Source organism: Canis aureus, chromosome 36 (assembly GCF_053574225.1).
Source record: "Canis aureus isolate CA01 chromosome 36, VMU_Caureus_v.1.0, whole genome shotgun sequence".
Classification (NCBI taxonomy): domain Eukaryota; kingdom Metazoa; phylum Chordata; class Mammalia; order Carnivora; family Canidae; genus Canis; species Canis aureus.
Window position 1 is genome coordinate 29,956,750 of NC_135646.1, and position 22,036 is coordinate 29,978,785.

The 22,036-nt window shown below is 46.4% G+C and overlaps 1 protein-coding gene across 1 annotated transcript; it reads left to right on the forward strand.

Annotated features, from left to right (window-relative positions):
• Nucleotides 1-537: 537 nt before the first annotated feature.
• Nucleotides 538-21,496, forward strand: LOC144306067 (uncharacterized). Its single transcript, XM_077885339.1, has 6 exons — nt 538-585; nt 1,119-1,301; nt 1,740-1,975; nt 2,036-2,969; nt 3,679-3,741; nt 20,747-21,496. The coding sequence occupies exons 1-6, from the start codon at nt 538-540 to the stop codon at nt 20,843-20,845; spliced, it is 1,563 nt and encodes a 520-aa protein (XP_077741465.1). The 3' UTR covers nt 20,846-21,496.
• Nucleotides 21,497-22,036: the final 540 nt, after the last annotated feature.

Consider the following 22,036-nt stretch of genomic DNA (forward strand, 5'->3'; position numbering starts at 1 on the left):
GTCGCGACCGAGCGCCGAGGATCCGCCGCCAGGTGCAGCGCTCCGCCTCCTGCGGCGGCGGATGCGTCGGGGCCGCTCCTCCCGGCCTCCCGCCCGCCCCGGGGCCCCCGGGCCTGCCCCGCGGGGACGCGCGGAGGAGCGGAAAGCGCCCGGCGCCCTCCCCAAGCTGGTGGCGCGGGCCCGGCTCCCGGGGAGGGAGGCGCGTGGGGGGCGCCCGCTCGCGGGTCGTCTGCGTCCCCCGCCCCCGTCACCCCGCCCGGCGCGGTACCTCGGGGCCGCCTGCGCAGACGCGGCCGACCGCGCTCACCGGCTGCAGGGGGGAAGGGTAGCTGCGGGGGGGGGGGGGGGGGACGCCGAGGCCGGAGCAGCCTCGCACGTGGGAAGGTGCTGGCGAGTGTGCGCGTCAGCGCGGGTGGCGCCCCCGGAGCGCAATGGGCGTCATCCTTCTGGTCAGACGCGAAGCCGGGGCGGGGTGCGGCTGCTGCAAGGTGGCCTTCCCTCTGTGCAGCAACGACTCACAGGGACATTCCCGCGCGGATGAGACGCCAAGGCCCGCTTGCCGTCAGCGCAGTCCTCGAGGTGCAGGTGCCACCCCATCTGACAACGGACAGAACCGAGGCTGCGACTTGCTGTGGCCTATCCACGATTACTAATGAAAGGGAGACAAGTCTTTATCTCCAGGACTTAGGCTCCTAACCACGAAATCCTACTGACAATTCCACAGGCCCTGGAAGCGTTAGGATTTGACACCCCTCTTTAGGAAGAATGAAACAAAATCACAAAGTCCCTGTAGCCCCCCGAAGCCCAGGAAGGGCCCAGAATCTTACGTTACCTTTGCCTCACAGTAAGTCCAGCTGCAATACTTTTGCACAAAAACAAGGCAAAGGCAGCGAATGCTAAAACGTCAAATGAAAGCGATGTCACCCGTGAGTAGCCATTGTAACCTTTGAATGGGTTCATGATTCTCATGGGCTTCGATAACATTTACGCACACTCAGACTTCTCAGCCCTTCCTCCGCTCCCGTGCGCACTATCACTGTAGGTCGCAGACTATTCGCCTCTACTTTAACTTCCTATTTCCTCCTTATACTGTTTGTTTCTCTTATTTCCCTTGGCAGAACGTGTCGTTCTTAAACGACCGAACAAAGACGTCGCGGTATGTAACGACGGTGGTCGCAGCAGCAGCTGACACTTCACGGGACTTACCTGTGCCAGGGCCTTTCACATATTCATTCTCGCAACAGCCCCGTACCAGTGGGTGCTGTTACTCTCCCATTCGACGGATGCGAACACGGCTGCGTGTGAAAGGTTAAGCAGCTTGCAGGGTCACCTCGCTCAGCGGCAGCAGGATCCGCGTTCAGACCAAGGGAGCGTGGCGTCAGGACCGCCCGTGGACCAGCCCCTTCCATATTCCCATATGGGGACTTAGGGATTTTACTTTTTACTAAAAAAATGTATTTATTCGTGAGACACACACAGAGAGGCAGAGACCCAGGCAGAGGGAGGAGCAGCGTCCTCCGGGGAGCCCGACGCGGGACTCGATCCCGGGACCCCGGGTCACGCACGCCCTGGGCCGAAGGGAGCCCCCTTGAGAGTGTCTCTTCCTCTGACTTGTGACGCTCGAGCCTGGGGTCTTCGTCGCCCCTCTGGCCTCTGTACGCTTCCCTTGGCCTCGGTCCGCGGCCTTGCTTGCTTCTAGCAGCTTCTCTGCTCTCTGTCCTCCTCCTCGGCCGTCGTAGGTCCGCAGGTCGCCTCCCTCGGGTCCCCGGCCCGGAGCACGCCGACCTGCCGCAGCTCTGCCCCCCTCGGCCGGCCCCTCCCCCTCTCCGTCGCCCCCCCCTACCCCCACCCGGTCGCCGGCGGCCGCTGAGCACACAAGGCCCTCCCGAGGCCGGCTCAGCCTCTCCGCTGAGAGCCCTTCCGGCCGCGCGTCCCCAGGACGCAGGGCCCTGGAGTCCGGCTTTCGGGGTGCAGAGTCCGTCGGGGGCCGCCCTCGGCCGCGGCCTCTTCGCTCCCCGTGACGCCGCCGCCTCAGGGCCGCCTTCCCTGCGGTACCCGGAGGCCTCCCCGCGGCCGCACGCTGCCGCCCAACCCCGGGCGCCCCTGCGTGCGCTGCTGGCGGCCTGCACCCGCCGCCCCCGGGCCGCCACAGCCACTCACGGTTCCGCAGCGCCTCAGGCCCCCACGCCGCTTCTCCCCGGAGGGCCCGGGAGCCCGCGGTCGCGCCTCGCGGCGGGCCCCGCGTCCACGCGGCGCATTCACCCGCGCACGCGCACCGCACCGCGCACGCCGCACGCACACCACGCACGCACAGTGTACGCACACCGCACGCACTCCGCGCACGCACGCACCACGCGCGCACACCACGCACACACTCCGCGCACGCACCACGCACGCACACCGCGCACTCTGCACGCACGCACCACGCACACAGCACGCACACCATACTCACGCCGCACAGACTTCGCGCACGCGCACACCACGCACACCTCACGTACACCATACGCACACTGCGCGCACACTACGCACACACAGTGTACGCACACCGCTCGCACTCCGCGCACGCACGCACCACGCACGCACACCACGCACACACAGTGTACGCACACCGCTCGCACTCCGCGCACGCACGCACGCACCACGCACGCACACCGCGCGCACACCACGCACTCTGCACGCACGCCCTGCACACAGCACGCACGCCGTACTCACGCCGCACAGACTCCGCGCACGCGCACACCACGCACACCTCACGCACACCATACGCACACTGCGCGCACACCACGCACACTCCGCGCTCACACCGCACGCACACACTGTGCACGCACACACCCCCGCACGCACACGGCACACACGCACACTGTGCACTATTCTGCTACTATGAAAGTGCAAGCGAACAGGTGCGGGGCGCCCCAGCAGCCCGAGCCTTCCCCGTGGCGCGTCCCGGAGCCGGACGGGAGCTGGCCCAGGTGAGAAGGGGGGGCAAACCCCAAGCTCCTGAGTCGGTGGCCTCATACCGGGGATGGAAAGGGCGCGAGGGCGGCGATAGAGGATTGTCGAATGAATAGTTGACAGTAACCGGCTGAGCTCCGGAGTAACTACGAGCCGGTTCCCTTGAGCCCCCTCCTCCGCCCCCTCTTCCCTGGGCGTTGCCCTCATGGAGAAAGTGCCACTTTGACCAGATTCAAAAGACCGTTTAATTGTAAACAGGAGGACAGAAGGCAAACTTACAGAAATCCTTTATTCTGGTATCTCTTTGCTCGCTTCTCCGCAGTTTTCCGGGGGGACGAGCATATCGACTAATAATAATAATAACAATAATAATAATACTGTGGTCTCCTTTCCAACATTCATTATCTGTTTTTCAAAATATGGTTACGTTGACAAAACAATGATAAATATTCGTGATGATCGACAGTCGTTCCCTTGTGTTATTACTTTATATTTTTTTATTTTTATTTTTTCCCCCCATTTGTGCCCCTCTTGCTTCGCCATTGAATAAGACTAGCTGGTGCTTTGAGAGAAATGATTCACTAGGTCACTAAAATACCACTCTATACATTTAGCAAGTGTAAATAAGAACTTTTGGTGTAATAAGGGTTTAAAAAATTAAGAATGGGTGTTTTAGTGTGATTTTCTTCATGTATTTTCCTAAAATGTTTTCTTGTCCTTTCACAGTCCAGTCCCACATCATCATCATCATCATCATCATCATCATCATCATCTGTTTATTGGATAACAGTAAGTCCGCTGGCTGTAGTGCAGTTAATCCCCAGATATATAAAGAAGAGTAAAATCAGGTCCCTTCCATCAAAAGGCTTGTGACCTGCTAAGAGAGACAGGGCTATAAATAGATGGATAATAGAAGGTAGCGTATGCTATGAGCCACACAGAGATTAACTTTTCAGAAATATCACTTCCATCATGTTCCTCCCCTATTTAGAAAAATTCATGGGATGTCTGGGTGGCTCAGTGGTTGAGCGGCTTCTTTGCCTCAGGTCATGACCCCAGGGCCCCAGGATGGAGTCCCGCATGGAGGTCCCCGCAGGGAGCCTGCTTCTCCCTCTGCCTGTGTCTCTGCCTCCCTCTCTGGGTCTCTCGTGAACAAATAAATAAAATCTGTTTAAAAATTCATTAGATTTTTATGGCTTAATGCCTAAAGTTCCAAAGTCTTCACCACTTTCAAACACTAAGTCTTGCCAATTTTATCTCCTCGGCACTTCTGTAAGATGATGCATCCTACCCTCCTCTACACACGCTGCCCTAAGGTCTTCATGAGAAGGTGTCCAAAAGGGCCTCCCCGTCTGCAAGGAGATCCCAGAGAGAGCCAATACAGACCAAGGCACTTACTATGAATCACAGATATGTAATTTTTAAAAATATACTTCTTCACCTTTAACACTTTTTCTTAGAGTATGATATGTAGAACAGTAGAGAAATCATAAGGGGCAAAATTCAATAAGTTATAATAAGTTTGATAAAACCTGTGTAATCACCACAACAGCAAGATGTTGAATATTACCAATCCCCCAGAAGGTTCCCTTATGACCCTTCCGAGTTACTCCTCCTCCCTTCTCCCAAAAGATAAGCATCATTCTGCTTTGTAAGCTCACAGATTAGTTTGGCCTGTTTTTAAGCTATATATACAAGGAATCAAAAGGATATAGTCTTTTATACTTGATTTCCTTTGCTCAAAAGTACAAGCTGTGTATAGTTATTTCACTTCCAACATACAAAGAAATGACATTATTTTTTTTATTCTTCTGTTGGGCATTTGGACTATTTACATTCCTGGACAATTACCGGTAATGACGCTATGAACATTCCTGTACTTGTCTTTTGGTTCACGTATATATGAGTTTCTATCATATGTACCTAGAATTATGACTGCTAGATCATAGAATTATGTAAGTTTTCACCTTTATTAGTTAGTATCAAATTCCCAGGGGGGTTGCAAGTATTGATACTCCTTTCTCGTTTCATGTAATATCCTTGCCCTGACTTGGTATTTACAGTCTTCTCTTTTTTTAAAAAAATCTTTTATTTTGAATAAATTATTACAGAGAAGTTGCAGAGATGGAACAGAGAGCTCCCTCACCCAGCTTCCTTCAGTATTACATCCTACACAGCCATAGTATAGTACGATGATCAAAACAAAGACCTCGACATTGCTAAACCCTGATGCAGATCCTGCGTGGATCTCGCCAGTCTTTCCACCAACATCCTTCTCCTGTTGTAGGGTCTAATGCAGGCTTTCACATAACGCTCGCATCTCCCTGATCTCGTCCTATCTGTGACCGTGCCTCAGTCTTCCTGTCCTTTACTTTACCTGGCTACTAGGCCTAGGGTACTAGTCCTGGTAGTTTATAGGATGACTCGTAGTTAGAGAGAGGCCACATCTTTGGGGGAAGAATGTCACTGAGGTATGAAGGGCACTTCTCAGATCATATCAGGAGCACACACGTGCTATGTCCCATTACCTGTGATGTTGACCTGGATCCCTTGAGAAAGGTGAAATCTATTAGATTCCTCCACTGTCAAGTCATGATCTTTCCCTTTCTGATTAACAATATGTGGAAGGAGACACTGAGTATTGGCCTATTTTGTGCAATAGGCCATTTCCTTTTAAGCCTTTATTCATTAATTTTAGCCTCATCGGTTCTTACTGGCAGCTACTATTACTGTGATATTCTAATGGAGATTTTGTATTGTCCTTATTACTTATACATTATTAACTGGAATTCTTTTGTAGAGAAAACTTTTCTCTTCTCCACTTATTTCTTTTTTTTTTCTCCACTTATTTCTTAATCATTTATTTATATCAGTATTAAATCTTTGATTTAAAATGCAATCTCTGGGATCCCTGGGTGGCGCAGCGGTTTAGCGCCTGCCTTTGGCCCAGAGCGCGATCCTGGAGACCCGGGATCGAATCCCACATCGGGCTCCCGGTGCATGGAGCCTGTTTCTCCCTCTGCCTGTGTCTCTGCCTCTCTCGCTCTCTCTGTGTGACTATCATAAATAAATAAAAATTAAAAAAAATAAAAAAATAAAAAAAAAATAAAATGCAATCTCTTTCTCTCTCTGAAATAAATAAATAAATCTTAAAAAAAAGTAGGGTACCTGGGTGGCTCAGTTGATTAAGCGTCTGACTTTTGATTTCAGATCAGGTCATGATCTTAGGGTCCTGAAATTGAGCCCCAAGTTGGGCTCCACACGGGGTGTGGAGCCTGCTTAGAATTCTCTTTCTGCCCCTCCCTGTCCTCGCTCTTTCTCAAATAAAGTCTTTTAAAAAAATAAAATTCAATATTTTCATTATTTTCTTTCTTAAATTGTTCTATATTTAGCCATTGGGCATTCTTTGCAGGTTGGCTTCCATGCCTTTATTTTTCAGGGCGGAATTTGAGTATAACTTATTATTTTTAGCAGAATTTTAAGTATATAACCAGGATAATTTTGCCATGAACTTTGCCAAAATATTTTCTAAAATCACTCCTCATGTTAATTGCTTCACAGACTCTTTTTAAAATTGTGGTGATACATAACATAAAATTTACCATTGTAACCATTTTAAGTGTCTAGTTCAGTAGCATTAAGTACATCCACATTGTTATGCAACCATCATCATCATCATCCATCTTTATAACTACTTCGTCTTCCCAAACTGAAACTACATACACATTAAATAATAATTCCCACCTTCTCCTCCCCCCATGCGCTGGAAACCAGCATTCTGCATTCCCTGTGAGTCTAACGATTCTAGATATCCCATGTAAGTGAAATGTAGTATTTGGCTTTTTATGTATGGCTTGGTTCACTTAGAATGATGTTCTCAGGGTTCATCCACGTTGTGGTGTGTGTCAATATTTCTTTCCTTTATAAGATTGACTACTATTCCATTGTAGGTGTATATACCACACTGTGTTTATTTCTGTGCCTATTTATTTATTTTTAGGAGCTTTGGCATCACAAGATGCTCTAGGCCGTCTTACATGTTGCAACACTGGAATCTAATCTTTCTCCTAAGAGCTATGGTTCTTTTCATTGGAAGATGGTATTTAGAAAGCAGCTGATTGTGTTCATTATAACTAGGATATCACTGCTTCTAGGCTCTTCTAGTGGACAGAGTAGGAAATGTATGTATGTTCACTAACCCATTTATCCATACATATCTGTATTTATTACTGAACCTACCTAACTGCTATATAATATAAAAACAAAACAGCACATGAGTTCATGCTGATATTCTCAACTCCAATCCAGCATTATAGGGTTTCTTCTGGCATTTCCCCTTTGCTTATTTATAGCTTTTCTCTACCAGTGAGAAACTTGGCTTGCTTTATAAGATACTTACTTATTTGTTCAAAGTCATGATGTAAGACAAGTAGTTTAAGTAGTTTTACTAATACCCAAGGGAATTAAGTATACTAACGAGTACAGTGTTTTGGAAACTTTTTGTTTAGCCTTGCAATATCCAGTCAAAACACTGTTTTCCAAAGATCCTTGGGTCAGCTCCAGTCCTTTCTCACCTAACCCTTCAGCGTGGTCACCCATGTGTAATGCAATTAGATTAATTTGTAATGCAACTAGAATCACTTGCCAACATTTTGCATTTTATCTTGAGTTGCCTTCCCTTGTACAATAGAATTCACGGATTTCAGTGTATTTTTCGGTGGGTGTTTAGAAGATGCATAGAGTCACGTACCTATCAGCTCAGTAACATAAACAGCAGTTCCATCACCTCAAAAGTTCCCTTGTGCTGTGTCACTTTGTAGTTAACCCCCCAATTCCTGCCAGCCATTGATCATAGCAGAGCCTATAGTTTTCCTTTTCCAGAATGTCATATAGAGGGACTCATACAAAATGTAGCCTTTCAGGTCTGACTTTTTTCACTTAGCAATATGTGTTTAAGATCCACTGATATTATATGAATCAATTGCTTATTCCTCTTATTGTTGAGTAGTATTTAATTGTAGAGGCATAGCACAATTTTTTTTTTTCATAGCACAATTTTTTACCCACTCACTGATTAAACAGTGTCTGGCTGGTTCCAGTTATTGGTTATTATTAATAAAATTTCTATAAATATTTGTGTACAAATTTCATGTCAAGAAAAGTTTTCAATTCAACCATTCATCTATTGGGGGACACTTTCTTTTGCCCATTTTTATTGGGTTGTTTGTATTCTTACTGAGTTTTGAGAGTTCCTTATATATTCTGGATAGAAGTCCTCTACTAGATATGTGATTTGCAAGTGTTACTCCAAGTCTATAGCTTGTCTTTTCATTCTCCTAACAGTGCCTTTTGCAGGACAAAGTTTTTAATTTTTATAAAATTCAACTTATCAGCTTTTTAATTTTATATATTAGACTTTTGGTTTCACATCTAAAAGGTCTTTGCCAAATCAATAAAAGTAAACGTTGGTTCTTTGAAAAGATAAATGAAATTGATAAACTTCAAATCAGATTGAACAGGAAATAAAAAGAGAACAAACAAGTTACCAGTACAAAAAAAGAGAGGATATCATTAGCAGTCCTATTAAAAGGATAATAATATTATGAACAATTTTATGCTAATAAATTTGTCAACTTAGATGAAATACACAAATTTCTTCAAAGACAAAGCAACTTGAACAAGAAATAGATAATATAAATAGGCATATATCTATTAAAGAAATTGAATTTGTACTTTAAGATTTTTCCACAAGAGGAATTCTAGGCCTTGACCGTTTCACTGGTTAAGTCCTATCAAACATTTAACTAAGAAATATTACCACTTCTATACAATTACTTCCAGAACCAAAGAGAACTATTCCCATCTCAATTTATGAAGCCAGTATTACCTTGATCCCAAAACCAGACAAAAATATTATAAGAAAATAAAACTACAAGCCAATATACCTAACATACAAGCAGGCTCCACGCAGGGAGCCCGACGTGGGACTCCATCTCAGGACCCCGGGGTCATGCCCTGGGCCGCAGGCAGAGGCTCAACCACTGGCCTCCCCCCCCGGGTACCCCTAAAGTTACTGTTTATGTTTATAATAAGCTCTCACTCATAAGGCTGATCTGGGTATGTCAAGGAACCAGGGGAGTGCCCCCACTGATCCTCATCCTCCGCGTGCTTGCTGAAGCTTTCTTCCGAAACTGCTAGAACTAACCAGGTCGAGGTGCCTGGGCTGGGCTGTCAGCTCAGCCGACCCTGGGTTTGGCTCAGGGCATGATCTCAGGTCCTGGGACAGAGCCCTGCGTTGGGCTCCCTGCTCAATGTCCACATGTGTGTGCTTAGATGCCCGCTCCCTCTGCCCCTCACCCTGCTCTCGCTCTCTCTCAAATAAATAAATATTTTTTTTTAAGAACTAAAAACAGGTTTATGTAATACGATAAGGTACAAAATTAATATACAGGATCCGGTATTTCCTAGGTTATCATGTAGAAAGCAAACACTGTAGGATGGGGGAAAAAATGATACCAGTCAGAACAACAAGAAAATTCTCACTTCTTGGTCACTTCTGAACATTTTCTACTTCTGTATTCTTCTCAAAGTGTTATCTTAGGAATCAACTGGAATGTATTTATGATCATGAAGCCTTTCCCGAGAGGCTATTGCTGTGGTATCCAGAATGTTGTCATCTCCTCTTGATTCAGTGGAATGCCTTGGTCTCTGTTTCATTCAACAGATCAATTGAAAACCATGTTCTTCCTAACACAGGCCACAGCCGGATCCATCCTACCATTGGGTGGTCTAGGCATTTACTAGTGAGTTAATTTATGTAAAATGATCCTTCATATTGGATATTTTTCTATATGATGATGGACTCATATAATTCAGGAGAGCTGTGTAGGTAAAACATACGTTTGTAATTGTGGATTTAAATTAAAAGACAACAAGAAGGAAATACATATTTGCGTGCTCACTAACTAGTACAAGTAGAATTTCAAACTTCTGCTGTATTTTATTTTATTTTATTTTATTTTATTATTTATTATTTTTTGCTGTATGGTATTTTAGAATAGATGTCAAAACAAAAGTATGAAACAAACTCTTCTTGATTATTTAAAGTCAAATAGTAATTTTTTTGTTTCTATTGATTTTTGCTTTTCTTTATTCAAATCCCAGTTAGTTAACATGCAGTATAATACTTGTTTCAGATGTGCAAATAGTGATTAAACACTTCCATACATCACCCAGTGCTCATCACAAGTGCCCTCCTTAATCCCCATCACCTAATTAACCTATCCCCCCTCCGACCTCCCCCCTGGTAACCATCAGTTTGTTTTCTATAGCTAAGAGTCTGTCTCTTGGGGTGCCTGGATGGCTCGCTTGGTTGAGCAGTTGGTTGAGCATCTGACTCTTGGTTTTGGCCCAGGTCATGATCTCAGGGTCTTGAGATCCAGCCCCAGGGGTGGGGGGTGAGGGGGTGTCACTCCCCACTCAGTGGGGAGTCTGCTTCCCCTCTCGCTCTGCCCCTCCCCTCACTTGTGCACACTCGCACTCTCTCTCTATATATATATATGTATCTATATCTATAAATATATCTATATCTGTATCTGTCTATATCTATATCTGTATCCATATATATCTATATTGACATCTATATATATATGTATCTATATATATCTGTATCCTATATATATATCTGTATTTATATATCTATATTTGTATCTATATATATCTGTATCTCTATATCTGTATTTATCTCTCTCTATATATATATAATACAATCTTTAAGAAAAAGACTGTTTCTTGGTTTGCCTCTCTTGGTCTCTTGTTTTGTTTCTTAAATCTCACAAATGAGTGAAATCATATGATATTTGTCTTTCTCTGACTGGCTTATTTTGCTTAGCATAATACTATCTAGCTCTATCCATGTCGGTGCAAACGGCAAGACTTTTTATGACTAATAGTCCATTATATATTATATATATTGGAGTATTATATTATATATGTTAATTATATATATTGAGTAATTATTCAGTTAATATTTATTAGGTGCTCAAAGTCCTGACACAGTCCTTAATGAAGTCATACAGAGCACACACAAAAACAACAGGCCATGATATTAGGGAGCTTGAAGTCTTAGCAGAGAAAGAAATATACTTAAAGCATATTTTAGGAATATATGTTATTTCAGGGAAAGTACTGTCTACTCAAGTGATCTCCCTTAAAATATTTTTTTCCATAATACCATGTGTATTACTTCTTAGAGATTCTTAACATTCTCGTCAAAGACTTTTGGACATATTCATTCATTTGACCACTATTTACTACTAAGTGCCCACCTCGTACCTCACACCGTTCTGGGTACTGGGAACACCGTCATATTTCTAAAAGTCCCTGCTTTCATCAAGCTGACATCCCAGAGGGTATATATAACCTATAGCCCAAACGTTACTGGTTTTGTTTTTCTTTAAGATTTTATTTATTTGAGAGAGAGTGAGAGAGAGCAAGGAGAAGTATAAGGAGAGGGACAAGCAGACTCGTGCTGAGTACAGAGCCCAATGCGGGACTCAGTCCCACCACCCCGAGATCATGACCCCATCTGAGCCACCTGGGTGCCCCCAAAATGTTACCTGTTTCTTAATGAAATGTTGTATCAACTTTATTTCTCTCTTTTCCCTAGTTATAAAAGGGATTCTTGTATGTATGTGTGTGTGTGTGTGTGTGTGTGTGTATATATATATGGAAACAAACTACAATGATACAGAAAATGATTCTTTTGTAATCCTATCCATTGGCATAATCACCATGAATAGTTTGGTGTATCCGCTTACAGACTTTTTTAAAAAATAATTTTTTGAATTTACAAATGAAATCACTCTTTTATACATTGTTCTTTTTTTCCCCCCACAATATACCATCACCCTGTACCCTGTGTGTTTTCATAACAGGGCATCTAGACCCAATTCTTTCTGTTCATTGGTTGCATAACATACCATTGTATATAGGCTGCAAGTTATTTTAGCCTCTCTTTCATTGATGATCATTGAGGTTATCTCCAGTTTTCCCACTATGACTAGTGTTTTGCTCAAGAGATCTTTGCTTACCCCCAAGGTATTCTCAAATTCACATTGTGGCACCTAGACAGAGCCCCAGCTTGCTGCTCTGACTGGACTAGGGAGAGAGAAATTGGAGTTTAGAGACTGGGCAGCCAGGATCTGAAGGCTTAACCTCCCAGAGAAAAGAAGAATCTGGAGCAGTGAACTCAGTGCTTTGTATGCAATTTCCCTTCAGGCTTCCTTTTGCAGTTCCTAAACTGTACATGCTGAGGGTAAAAGGATGAGAAGCCCGTGAAGAGCACCTAGGGGCTAAGTGTCTCAAAATCTAAGAAAAGCGGGGCACCTGGGTGGCTCAGTGGTTGAGTGCCTCTGGCTCAGGAGCTGATCCCAGGTCCCCACAGGGAGCCTGATTCTCCCTCTGCCTATGTCTCTGTGTCTCTCATGAATGAATAAATAAAATCTTTTTTAAAAAATCCAAGAAAAGATTTTGACATCCTCACCAATTTTTCTTTATTTCCTTTGGGAGGTGGGTGGCAGGCAGCGAGCGGCAGGAGGAAGGCCTCATATGCCGAAGCCTGGGAGTAGTAGAAAGTCCCCAGAGGGTTTGGGGGGAAATGAGAGCCTGACTTAGAATTATTTGTACGAAAAAAAAAAAAAAAAGAATTATTTGTACGTATACGCATTGGAAGGGCCCCCTTTGACGGTCCTGCCAATGAGGAGCCCGGGGCACAGGGAGTGTCGCCGTGCACAGATTTCACTGTGACCCCGAATCTAGGTTTGCTTAAATTCTGCAGGTTCCTCAAGCCGAGCTGCCCATTGGTGTGTAAGGGGGAGGCAGAGGCAGAGGGAGGCGTGGCCGACAGTGCTGACCTGGGAGTTTGAAGGATGACAGGATGTCTGAGACCAGGAAATGAGGAGGGAGTGGGGAGAAAGAGCTCAAGGTCTAAGAGAACAAGGCCCCAGAGCTTTCCCTCAGGGCAGGCTATGGAAGAAGACCCAGATTCAGAAGATTAGAGGGTGAGAAGAGGAGGGGAAAGGTGATGACTTCCGGAGCTCTTGACTCCCATGGCCCGGCAAGACCTGGCCCTGGAACTGTCTGGCAGGCGACTAGAGATACAGGTCTAGAGTTTGAAGGAGAGATGAGAGCTTTGCCCTATTTAATCCAGGCCCTTCTCCATTCCCTCCTCTTTTCCGTCTTTTATAAATTTGGGAATCAGATATGTGGTTGAAGTTGCAGAAATGAATGAGATTTTTTGGGGGGGATCCCTGGGTGGTTCAGTGGTTTGGTGCCTGCCTTTGGCCCAGAGCATGATCCTGGAGTCTGGGGATCGAGTCCTGCATCAGGCTCCCTGCATGGAGCCTGCTTCTCCCTCCTCCTGTGTCTCTGCCCCTCTCTCTCTCTTTCTCTCTCTCTCTCTGTCTATCATGAATAATAAATAAATAAATCTTAAAAAAAGAATTTTTTAAAACCATGATATATTCGAATTTTATAATTAAAAAAAATATATATATATAGGGACGCCTGGGTGGCTCAGAGCTGGAGCATCTGCCTTCACACTCAGGGCATGATCCCGGAGTCCTGGGATCAAGTCCCGCATCGGGCTCCCTGCATGGAGCCTTCTTCTCCCTCTGCCTGTGTCTCTGCCTCTTTCTCTGTCTGTCATGAATAAATAAATAAAATCTTTAAAAAAAAAAACAATATAGAAAATCTGATTCATAATGAAAACTAGATCTCATCCCTCAAATCCTAGGAAAAGGGTTATCTAGATTTTAATTGACCCTGTCCAATGCCTGTAGGATAAATAGTAGCTAGAATGCGGTTCCTTCCATAGGTGGACATCTCGAATCCTTCAAAGTGCTTCTTGTATTGAGTTCAAGAGTGCCTCTCTATAATATCTGCATAAATTTCAGTGAAGGCATATTGGTTTTTCAATATAAATATTTAAGCTTTTTATCTACTTCACACGATAAAATGGTATAAATCAAGGAATATAGCAGACGTCACTAATTACATAAAATTGGCCAACTAAGCATCAGCGTGTAATTCATCCTAAAGAAGAGCAAAAGAATATTAAAACAGCCTTATCTACTTTTTTCACATATTAGATAGAAAATTGTGGCTATCCAGTGTTGGCAAGGATGTAGGAAATGAACATTCTCATCCTCTGCTGATAAGGTGTCAGCTGGTAGACCTTTTTTGGACGACCCCTTGTCAGTAGGCACCCAGATTTAGAATGTCCACCTCTGATCTAGCAATTGCACTTCTGGGAATTTATTATTTTTTTCTGGGAATTTATCTTAATGGCACAATTAGAGAAATGTTCAAATATGCACATTGTTCAAGTATACTCATTGGCTTTTTAAAATTGAAGCATAATATACAAGTAGTAAAATATACAAAATGTACACAGCTCACTGAAGTTTTACAAAGTAAATGTTCCTGTGCATCTGCCATCGGGATGTAGAACATACTGGCACCCCACAAGGCTGTCTGTCTGTCTGTCTCCTGGCCATCTCCAGTCACTTCCTCCTCAAAGGTTACTACTAGTCTCAGATGAGGTTCCCAGGGAAGCCGACTCTGATTACGGTGCAGCCGCAGGGACCAATTATTGTGGGAAGGAAGGAGGGAGAGTGGGAGAGAGGGAAGGAAAGAAAGACGATTGGACAGAGGTAGAAGTTGAGTTGGGTTGCCACGTCCACAGGGTCTTGGGCTGACTCCACAGGCGCTCTAAAGCACGGAAGGCACTTCAGAGATACCCTAAATTTCAGGGAAGGCCTTCATGCCCTGCCCCAGGCTTGGGGAATGTGATCTTGGGGCAGCTGAGGCATTTCCTAAGACCACTCCTGAAGACGGATCTTGATGGTGCTTTCCAGAACACCATATGAACATATCATGTAGTACGTGCCTTTCCTGTGTTCCCTCTTTCACCCAGCATAATGTGCGTCAGGTTGGACTGCGTTGTCCGTTCTATTTCGGTATATCGGGTACATCTCCTCCTCCTGTAGCTGCATCCGCTGGTTTTTCAGGGTTTGGCCGTTATGAATACTGTTGCTGTGGATATTCTCATACATGTCTCTCATCGTATATTTATTTACAGGCATTTCTGTCAGGCATACACCTAGAAAAGGTCATAAAATAAGCATATGTTCAGCTGTCTTAAATATTTTTCTGAAGTGTCTGTTCAGCTACGTGTTGAATAGTTTTCTAAAGTAGTTGTACAAATATCTGCTCCCACGGGCGACGTGAGAGACTTGTAGTTGTTCCAGATTCTCACTAATACATGTTATTCCAGTGGCTCTGGTGGCACGTCCATGTGGTTTTAATGCATCTTCCTGGTGACTAGTGAGATTGGGCACCTTTTCATACACTTACTGGCCACTTAAACACTCTCTTTTATAAAGGGTCTTGTGGGCATTCTTTCTTTTTTTTTTTTCTCATTAAACTTTTGTTTTAATGGGTCTCAAAATTCTGCGACAGATTTTCGGTCAAGTTGTTTCCATTAAAAAGTAGTGGTTTAAAAAATTAATAACTTAAAACTGCCAAACACACACAAAACAAATGGTCCACCAAAAAACACATTTTCCTTTCCCTCTGAAGGTTTTACGAGGCATTGTTACCAGTAACCAGTCTCTTACTGTGAAACTTAAGTGACCGATTGGCACAAACGGTTCTGAGACCTGCTTCCACCGCTGGTCAAGACTGGGCGGCAGGTGTCGGGTCACGTCCATGTAGCCTCTGAGCGCTCAGGGCACCTTGGTGACCTTATGGCTGCCCTGAGGCCATCACCGCTGTGATGCCACCACGGCCTGGTCTGTCCCCTGTCCCGAGCGGCAAACGCCGGCGGGGGATCATCAGGCTCTCAACACTCGTGGGCTTGGCAGCCCATGTCCACGGGGGCGGCATCCACAGATTCAGGAACTCAGCAGCCCATTGTCTCCTTGGGCTCAGCAAACCTGCAAGCTGGGGAGTGGGCGCCCCCCGAGGTGAGCCCGGGTCGCCCAGCACAGTTGCCAGCCTGCGGCAGCTGCTCCCACAGGGGACACCTGTGCCCTCTGCGGCCCCGTCGCCACCGCCAGCATCCCGAGCATCCTGAGCATCCTCCACACACCTGCTCTGGCCGCCACAGCAGCATCCACAGGAGGGGCCACCCTGCGACAGGCTTCACTTCGGGGTAACGGTGGCTGGGGACGGGGGTGCCCGCTCCAGGGACCCGCATAGCCAACAGCCTGGGGGCTGGAGCCCGGGGCACTTCCCACGCGGAGGCACCTGCCTGCCTGTGTCCTGGGGCGCCGGGGGCACCTGCACCTGCACCTGCCACAGCCCCATCTCGTCCGTCCTCAGGCTGCGTGATGGTGACCTCGGCCCACCAGCGCTCCCGCCCCGGGGGCTGACGGCGTGCAGTCAGGTTCCCCAAATGTTCCAGTTCCTAGGAAGCCTGTGGAAGGGGACCCCTGGCCAGGAATGGCCACGCAGAGGGAGGAGCACCCTGCGGCCAGGGCTCCGTGTGGGGGAGCAGCCTGGAGGTGACAGGTCAGCCCCGCAGGGACCTGGCTGTGCGTGGCCTTCGCCTACCTGTGGGCCACCTGCTGGAAGCACCTGCTGGCAGCACCTGCCTGAGAGGGCACAGTGTGGGGTGCTCCCCAGCAGGCGACACGAGGACAAAACGCACTGTTTCCCTTGTCATCCCAGTGTTTGGATGACTAACAGCACCCTTCAAGGGGCCCCTGGGTGGCCCAGCGGTTGGGCATGTGCCTTTGGCCCGGGGCGTGACCCCAGAGTCCTGGGATCAAGTCTGCTTCGGGCTCCTCGCAGGGAGCTGCTTCTCCCTCTGCCTGGGTCTCTGCTTCTCTTCATGTCTCTCGTGAATAAATACATGAAATCTTTAAAAATATCTAAGGAATAAGCAACGAGGAGGCCCTCCAGCTGTCTGTTGGGGTGGCCCTCGTGCAGCGGGGGGCCGCACTGGGCCTGACCAACACCCAGCGCAAGGTTACAGGTGCAGGGCCCGCCCGTAACTTAGGGCACTTGCTGCCGCCCACGACGTGGGGGCCTCTGCTCAAACAGCGGTGGGAAGTGCTGCAGTATTTAGGTGCTTAATGGCCCTGAAGTAAGACATTATTCCTTTCCTCCGCCGTCTCTCTCTCAACCTGTCCTGATGCTACTTGCTGTTTACTGTCATTCCAGATAAAGGAGATTTTAAAATTTAACTCATTAGCATGAATTTTATTCATCTTTATATTGGGTGATGCCGGTTCTAAATGCAGATATAAGAGCATTTAACTCACGTCTGGAGTCGCCCAAGTGACACAATCCACTGCTCATGCAGGAATATGCATGTTTTCTTACCAGAACAGGGGAAAGAGTCCACAGAACTGACTGCTGTTTTTATTTCTTGCCCTGAGACTCACACGTCCTGCCGGGAAGGCCTAGGACGGGAAGGAGCTGTAGGTGACCGAGCTTCCCATTGCTTCTCTGCCTTGATCTTCAGCCGATGCGACTTGCTAATTCAGAAAAATAACGCGGGTAAGAGAGGGTGGGATAGGGCCACTGGGTTGTCCACCCCTGTTTCTCGGAACACCAGCGCCCTCCTTCTGCACTGGAAACAAGGTCTGGCTCTCGGGAGCTGTCAGTGCCCCCCTCAGTCATGAATGTACTTACTGGTTGGCACTGGGAGCCTCACCCAACGGCCAGCATCATGGGCCCCGGGAGCCCCGTGCCCCGGCCCCGCGAGCATCAGGTGAATGGAACGGCTGTGCTCCACTGGCCTGTGACCTCACGTACAAGTTCCAAGATAATTTTTTTTTTTGTAAGAAGAAGATTTGATTTGATTTCCTGCAAATTTTTGTTTAAATCCCCGTTAGTTAACATGCAGTGGAACACTGGTTTCTCTCCCTTCCTCCCGCCCTCCCTCCTTCCTCGTAAAGAAAGCAGGCCCCAAATCCTGCACCAGCGTGGCTCCTGCAGAATCAGGAGCATTGGAAGTACAGCCTGGAAAAGAAAACCGTGGTAAGAGTGTAGGCATTTTGTTATAGAGCCAGAATTTTGGGTGGTCTGATTACCAGACAGAAATAGTGAATAAAACCTTTTAAGAGCTGTGGGTGCTCGAGGCAGCTACCTCCCTGGGATCAGTTTCCAACTTTGACCTTCCCCCGACCAGGGCTGCTTGGGCTCCTTGCCATTCCAAGGGGACGTTCGCAGTTGCTAGGTTTGCTTTACCAGCCTCTGCCCCGCAGATGCGATCATGAGAGGTGTTACCGAGGGAGAGCAAAGGCGACGAATGACTATTTCTACTCTCTTTGCTCTTAGAGAATGAAAACAAAACTGGGGACAAGAGTGCGGCTGGAACCTTTTGCTTTTGCTTTTTTTCCTCCTTTGGGGAAAAGGGCAAATGTGTTTCTCTGTTTGACCTTCTCTGCTATGGAAAGGGCAGTGTGGTTTGCGTGCAGCCGTGTAAGGCCGCTTGCAGCGACACACTGGGGCCGGGGAGGCAGGACAGGAGCCCATGGTGCGTCTGGGCACCGGCTGCACAGGGGACACCTTGACGCAAGCCCGGCTGCGTGCTGCACGCTCAACAGGCGGGAGCAGGGTGTAGTGCACTAGAGGGCGCAGGGGGCTCGGCTCAGTCCCGAAACCCAGGGGTTTATCACAGATCTTGGGACACGAATAAGTGCTAATGTTTATTCTGTACTTTCATCCTGTGCTTGTACTGGCAGGAAGTCTTCTTTCTTCACCACTTTGACAAATGTCTATATTTACGGCACTTTTAATTCTTTAGACGATGAAGTAAACAAGTACAGCACAAGGAGACAGTGAGTGGGGCTAAGGGTCGGGCAATCGGGCCACAGGGGTCATGAGACGGTGGTGGTGAGGGCGAGGGAATGTGATCAGAGATCAGACCAAGGCCGAAGGCTGGCCAGCTTCGTCAGGCCGAGTGGCAGAGGTTGCTGGTTGTTCTCCAAGGCCTGTTTCCTACCTTCGAGGATGACCAGCGCCTGGTTTTTGGCTGGCTAGTGGCTGCTGGCTGCTTGGCTGCCTACATTTCCAGCTTCCTATAAATAAGCATAGTCACATGACTCGGTTCTGGTCAATGAGCTATAAAATCACCCACTCTTTCCTTCCTGTCTTTCCCTCTATCTTGCTGCCTAAAATGCAGATCCTGTTGCTTAGCCTGGAGAGCAAGGGCCAGAGTCCCTGAGGATGTTAGGATAGAGTCACCGTTCAGCTTATGGAACCACCTTTATCTTATTTATTTATTTTTAAAAAATATTTTATTTATTTACTCAGAGAGAGAGAGAGAGAGAGAGGCAGAGGGAGAAGCAGGCTCCATGCAGGGAGCCCAACGTGGGACTCGATCCTGGGACCCCGGGGTCATAGCCTGGGCGGAAGGCGGCGCTAAACCGCTGAGCCACCCGGGCTGCCCCCTTTATCTTATTTAAGCCATTGTTATTTCGACATTTTGCTACTCACAGTTAAAGCTAATACTAAGTGACCTGAAGTACTGCTGCAGGTGTGCAGGGGCTCGACGTCTTCAGACAGAAGAGCCGTCTTACAGATTTTACATGTGGGTGCACAGGTCTGTGTATTTATACTCTCATCATTATAGCGGGAAGCCCTGTACAGAGCACACATCTGCTGGCACTTCAAAATTTCATGCAGGGAACCTAAAACTAAGGGGTCAGAAGCCAGGGCAGAAAACTGGCCACATATAAAGTGCATTAAAAGCCAGTGACCTGGGGCACGTGGGCGGCTCAGTCGGTTGAGCGTCTGCCTTCCGTTCTGGTCCTGACTCCAGGGTCCTGGGATCGAGCCCCGTGTTGGACTCCCCGCTCAGTGGGGAGCCTGCGTCTCCCTCTGCCCCTATGCTGCTCATGTCTCTGTCTCCCTCAAATAAATAAATTAAAAAATGGCAGTGATCTTTAGGACTCTACTCGGTGTGGGAGCCAATCCTTAAGAGCAGTTGGGCTGAGTTGGGGTGATGATAGGAGCCAGCAATTGGCTTGTAGAGAGTAACAGGTGAAAGGAATCTATAGAAAGTGTTTTTACAAGAATATCTTGAAAAATAATTAATGAATTTAACTTTTTAATGTAAGCAAAATATCTACTTAGGAAAAGACAGTGTCACACCATGCCATCTAGGGATACACAAATTTGCTCGTTATTTTAAGATTTTATTTATTTATTCATGATAGACAGAGAGAGAGAGAGGGGCAGAGACACAGGCAGAGGGAGAAGCAGGCTTCATGCAGGGAGCCCGACACGGAACTCGATCCCGGGTCTCCAGGATCGCGCCCTGGGCCAAAGGCAGGCGCTAAACCGCTGCGCCACCCAGGGATCCCCTTGAATAAAAGATACAAGTAAATGTGTAACACGGCACTTGGAGTGTAGCGATCGGCATGTGTTACCTGCTAACACGACATTGTGTCATTATACTATGGCAGAGGAGCAAGCTCCCCAGAGACTGCCCTTAGTGCTGGGCGGGGGGCTGTCTCCGTACCACCCTCCATCCAAGTGACCTGGCACATTAGTCTGTTTCCAGTAACAAACTGAATTGCTGACAAAAAAAAAACTCCAAAAAAAACAAAAGTGAGGTCTCTCTTTCAACTTATTTTGTAACTTTTATGTTTTTCTTTTCTGATAATTGTTAGGTTGACTGCATTGTATGTGAATAATAAAAGTATTCGTAGCTATGTGTTATTGAGCATCTATCTACATGTTAAAGATGAACCTAATTATTGCATTTGCTTCTTAGAACATTCCTGAGAGACGGCATAAATCATTTTACCAGATGAAGAAACTGGGAATCAAAGAGGTTACGTGGCTTAGTATCCAATCTAAGATCACATTGTAAGTAGCAGTGAACCAGGTTCACTTACTCTAAAACCCACGTTCTTCCCCTTGTACCAATGGTCACTCTTTCTTTGGTAGCAAGGTATGTCATGTTTTATTTGTGGTTCACTTTGGCCTGTTGAAACCCAGTGGTGGACAAGAATTTTCCCCTAGAGATGTTTTATTTATTTATTTATTTACTTACTTACTTTTTTTTTTTATTATTTATTCATGAGAGACACAGAGACACATGAGAGAGGCAGAGACCCAGGCAGAGGGAGAAGCAGGCTCCATGCAGGGAGCCCAACGTGGGACTCGATCCCGGGTGTCCAGGATCAGACCCTGGGCTGAAGGCGGCGCTAAACTGCTGAGCCACCAGGGCTGCCCTAGACATGTTATTTTTAATGGAATTCAAATCAGTTATTGAAGATACAGTAGCATATGATTGCATGAAAGAAGGGATAAATCAGTTGTTACAATATAGATGTGAGAAATAAAACAATAAAATGTAAATGAGTAACTTACAGATAGGACCTTGAAAATAAAACCATCATTATTAAATATTTACTAATTGCTTTTAATAGTGACCTAAATGCCTTACTGAACTATCACTTTGTTATAATATTCCTTAAGTTGCAAGTTAAGGTATTTTGTTCTCAAATTTAAAAGTATTGTCCCATTGGAAAAATCGTGTTATAGGGACACCTGGGCGGCTCAGCGGTTGAAAGTCTGCCCTCAGCTCAGGTTGTGACCCCAGGGTCCGGGATCGAGTCCCACATTGGGCTCCTCGCAAGGAGCCTGCTTCTCCCTCTGCCTGTGACTCTTGTGAATAAATAAAATCTTTTTTAAAAAATTGTATTATAGAGAGGTCTATTACAAATTGTGAATATTTTACCTTTTTTTCATTTCCATGGATAACACATCTCCATTCAGAATAGACACATTTCACAGGCTCAATAGCCACCCGAGGCTAGCAGATATCATTTGGGAATTGTAAGCCTAGATTACCGATAGATTATGATTCTCAAAATAATCTGGATAATGAAATTATAATCTATTAGAATTTATTTTTGAAAAACAACTTCTCACATGTAGGACCTTGCTTGTGATAGATTAGTATGACAAATTAATAGAAATATTTATCCTGGGGGAGAAATAACATCAAAGCTACCAATTTCTCACTGTAATGGAACTCTTCTTATATCCCAAGGTT

Excerpts from the sequence above, each read along its gene's own strand:
- LOC144306067 (XM_077885339.1), top strand. The coding sequence starts at position 538 with ATGAGACGCCAAGGCCCGCTTGCCGTCAGCGCAGTCCTCGAGGTGCAG. Across the intron at positions 1,302-1,739 it reads GGATGCGAACACGGCTGCGT|GTCCGCAGGTCGCCTCCCTC; the intron begins GTGAAAGGTTAA and ends CGGCCGTCGTAG. Across the intron at positions 3,742-20,746 it reads CATCTGTTTATTGGATAACA|AACATTCCTGAGAGACGGCA; the intron begins GTAAGTCCGCTG and ends TTTGCTTCTTAG.